The sequence below is a fragment of the Mycetomoellerius zeteki genome, unplaced genomic scaffold, assembly GCF_001594055.1.
Source record: "Mycetomoellerius zeteki isolate Tzet28-1 unplaced genomic scaffold, Tzet1.0 scaffold328, whole genome shotgun sequence".
NCBI classification, from domain to species: Eukaryota; Metazoa; Arthropoda; class Insecta; order Hymenoptera; family Formicidae; genus Mycetomoellerius; species Mycetomoellerius zeteki.
In genome coordinates this window covers 10,773-14,009 of record NW_017257314.1, presented here as the reverse complement: position 1 = coordinate 14,009, position 3,237 = coordinate 10,773, and the positions used below count along the sequence as shown (strand labels likewise).

At 40.2% G+C, this 3,237-nt stretch overlaps 1 protein-coding gene across 5 annotated transcripts; it reads right to left on the bottom strand.

The window, feature by feature from the left end:
- Positions 1-618: 618 nt before the first annotated feature.
- Positions 619-3,231, bottom strand: LOC108725188 (ubiquitin-conjugating enzyme E2 N). Of its 5 annotated transcripts, none has more exons than XM_018452040.1 (3): positions 2,675-3,231; positions 1,264-1,523; positions 619-981 (listed from the first exon to the last, which is right to left on the bottom strand). In XM_018452040.1, the coding sequence occupies exons 2-3, from the start codon at positions 1,506-1,508 to the stop codon at positions 771-773; spliced, it is 456 nt and encodes a 151-aa protein (XP_018307542.1). In that variant the 5' UTR covers positions 1,509-1,523; positions 2,675-3,231; the 3' UTR covers positions 619-770. The 5 variants fall into 5 exon arrangements, with proteins under 5 accessions (XP_018307542.1, XP_018307541.1, XP_018307546.1 ...); XM_018452039.1 differs by having other exon boundaries at positions 2,700-3,231; XM_018452044.1 differs by lacking the exon at positions 2,675-3,231 and adding an exon at positions 2,360-2,388.
- Between the last annotated feature and the right edge of the window lie 6 nt (positions 3,232-3,237).

Here is a 3,237-nt window from a genome sequence, read left to right as displayed (position 1 = left end):
TTCTGAGCACAAATCAAATGTATCCGCGAATATTTCTTCTTAAGAAAATTAAAAAAACCTTTGCGATAATCTATACCTCGCAATAAAATAACTGTAGATGTTAAAAAACGCTTAAGTTTACACAGATTAAAAATGTTTTCGAATCTTCTTTAATATATTATCTATAAAACATGTGAGATAAATAATAGCTATTATTGATCGATCGTATTATTCTCTACCCTACGTATGCAAGGATACTTAAATCTATGTGTATTAGACAGAGACAACCAGTTAGCATACATAATAAACTTGTTTCAAAGAAAAGAATTCGTACGTCAAAACATAGATCTTTCAATTTCATTTTTTAATAATACATTAGGAAGAAAAAGAAGTTGCAAATTGCACTAGTTTCGTAGCAATATATAAAGAATTGTATGTCGCATACTTTTCCTTAACATAATTTCAAACTTGTGTAACAAATCTCACCGTGTTTTCTCACACACACACAGAGAGAGAGGCTTCCTCTTGCAGATTCGCAACGTTAATGTAGGAAGATATTTACGAAGTTTCTCAATGAGCGATTGAATAAATCCAACAGTGCTTTGCATTTCCCCCACGATATAGAAAATATCCATTCTGTTTTACTCTTACAAAACTTTTATTACTTTTATAGCAAAATTGTGGACACAGGTGCCGGATACGCAGTTGGTGCAGATAAGGTGACGAAAAGTCTGGGAAAGATAGGAGTAACGTCGCTTTGCTTTGTCGTGGGCGATTTGACAAGGCTGAGATCAGTTGTCCATAGCGTATCTTCGAGTCCATTCTTTGGCATTACGTATCGCTTCGCTCTCATTGACTTTCCAAAGTTCAGCTACATCGTTTGCCAACGGATCGTCGGGATTCGGTGCGCTCAAAAGCGCTTGTATGGACAGTAAAACTGTTCTAATTTGAAGCGCTGGACTCCACTTGTCCTTGAGGATATCCAGGCAAATCCTACCCAATCTATAAATAAATCGAGATAAATTATAATAAAGCGTTACAGCGTACTGAAACAGTAGATTATCCTTTTATCATTTTTATTTTAATTGCTCAATTGATTAAATGTAAATATACATGAATGGTTTTGATGACAATTTATCATTAAAAAGATCCATGTCTGTCAAGAAAGTTATTTTGCATTTTTTTTTTCGATACGAAACATGAAATGTTAGAAATAATTTGATAGAAGCAAAATTTGCAAGTTTTTGATAACCAAGATAGACATATCACATTTTCAATCTTTACCTGTCTATATTTGGATGATATATTTTTGTTATAAACCTAACTTTCGGTGCAGACATTGGGTAATCTTCTGGTAGGAACAATTCGAGCTTAAACAATCCACCTTCGAATGGCGAATCTTCAGGTCCCGTTACTATTACGTGAAAATATCTAGCATTTGTATCGTCTGGCACTGCACTGATACCAGGAACTGGTTCTTGCATTAATCTTTGAGTTTCTTTAATGATCCTTCGTGGTAACGCTGCCATTGTTTATGCAAAGATCTGTGAAAAAAAGAAATTTGCAAGGTTACTCTAAAGATCATTCTCATATATAAAATATATCAAATTAAAATTAAAAAATTAACTTCGAAACGTTTTTAACATTATTTCTCACTCTTAAAGCTTTACTTAAAAAAATTCCTTTATTTTACAACTTTTGAAGTTTACAAAATTCATGTAAATGAAAGAGTTACTCTGTATTTTCTTTTCCACCTCTTTTTTTATACAAGTATATACAATTTCTAATGCGAATTTTAATCTGACGACTTAACGCTGCAATGAATTGTATTTTATGTCGCGCTAGAACTTTAATGAAACGCTTATACACGTGATTGTAAAAATTGTTATTAAATTTTTTCTTTGTTACAAAACTGTCTCATATTAAACCACAAAGAACAGACGCCGATGCGAAAATCGTCTCAAGCCACCTCGTCAGCATCTCTCGCCTACCATCGGGAGAACTTCTCTCTTTTTTCTTTCTCTCTTTCTTTCTTTCTTTCTTTCTCTCTCTCTCTCTCTCTCTCTCTCTCTCTCTCTCTCCCGCCCTTTCTACACAAAACACAATGCTGGTTGTCGAACGATCGTTTCGCATCGCGATTTACAAACCGAATATCCTGACATGTGTCGAAGAGGCAGAGGATCGATAATCTTTCTTTCGCGAGTAACTCGTCGACAGGGAAACGGACGTACCGCGATCGGCTACGAATTGACAGCGTTGACAGCTCTGCCACACGGAAGAGCACGTACGCACACGTACACTCGCGTATGTATGTATATATGTATATACGCGCGCGAGCAGAGGTAAATGTGTGTCGCGCAGGTCCACGGTAATTTGTTACCAAGTGTCGAGGACGAGATGTCGTGGAGACCGCATGAACATGAAATCCTCTCGGGAATGTCACGGAATAGTTATACGGTCATCACGAAATATAAACGAACGCGCGATAAATTTGGGAGGTGGGGAGTAAAATGGAGCAAAACTGAGGATCGTTTTTCGCGCGCGCGCGAGAGAGAGAAAAAGAGACAAGAGCACATGAATCGCGCGCATCCGATTGCATAAACAAAGGGTGCGAGTGTGACGTCGCGCGGCGATCCATTCGGTTGTTCCGGCTGGTCATTATCGGCAATTATCGCACGCGGAATCGGATATGTACGGTATCTTCTATGTAAGAAACTCACGCGAGTCCTCTGGCAGTTTTTTTTTTCCCCGCAACCGCCTCTCTCGGCACCCTATGTTCTTCTAGAAACCTCGAGTCGCCGTTGTCGTTAACACTCGTTCTGGTGAATCGTCGTCGCTTTTCCGCCGTCGGCTGTCGTCAACCTCGCTGCTCGCAGCCGACTTTCCGGGAAAGGTAGAGAAGGGGGGAGAAGAGAAGGGGGTGGAGACCCCAACCGGCCGGTGATCCACGGGTGCGTGGCCCGCGGAATACTCCGATCGCAGCCGCTAATTTAATTTCCACTCGTGCGTGGACGTGGTACTCGTACACGGATGGTGGTTGATCGGCTCTGGATTGTGAACTTGATCGGTAGACCCCTCACAGCCGCCTCGCGCGATTCATTTTATCACGCTACTTGATGGCGCTGCTTGCTCTCTCGTTCTTCCGTTTGTCCGTCTGTCTCTCACTCGCAGAAAAATATTTCTTATCTATTCGCGCGCGCGCGCGCGTCAAATCGTCGTTCAGTACGTGATACACTCCTCGTCGATATCCTTTATTCG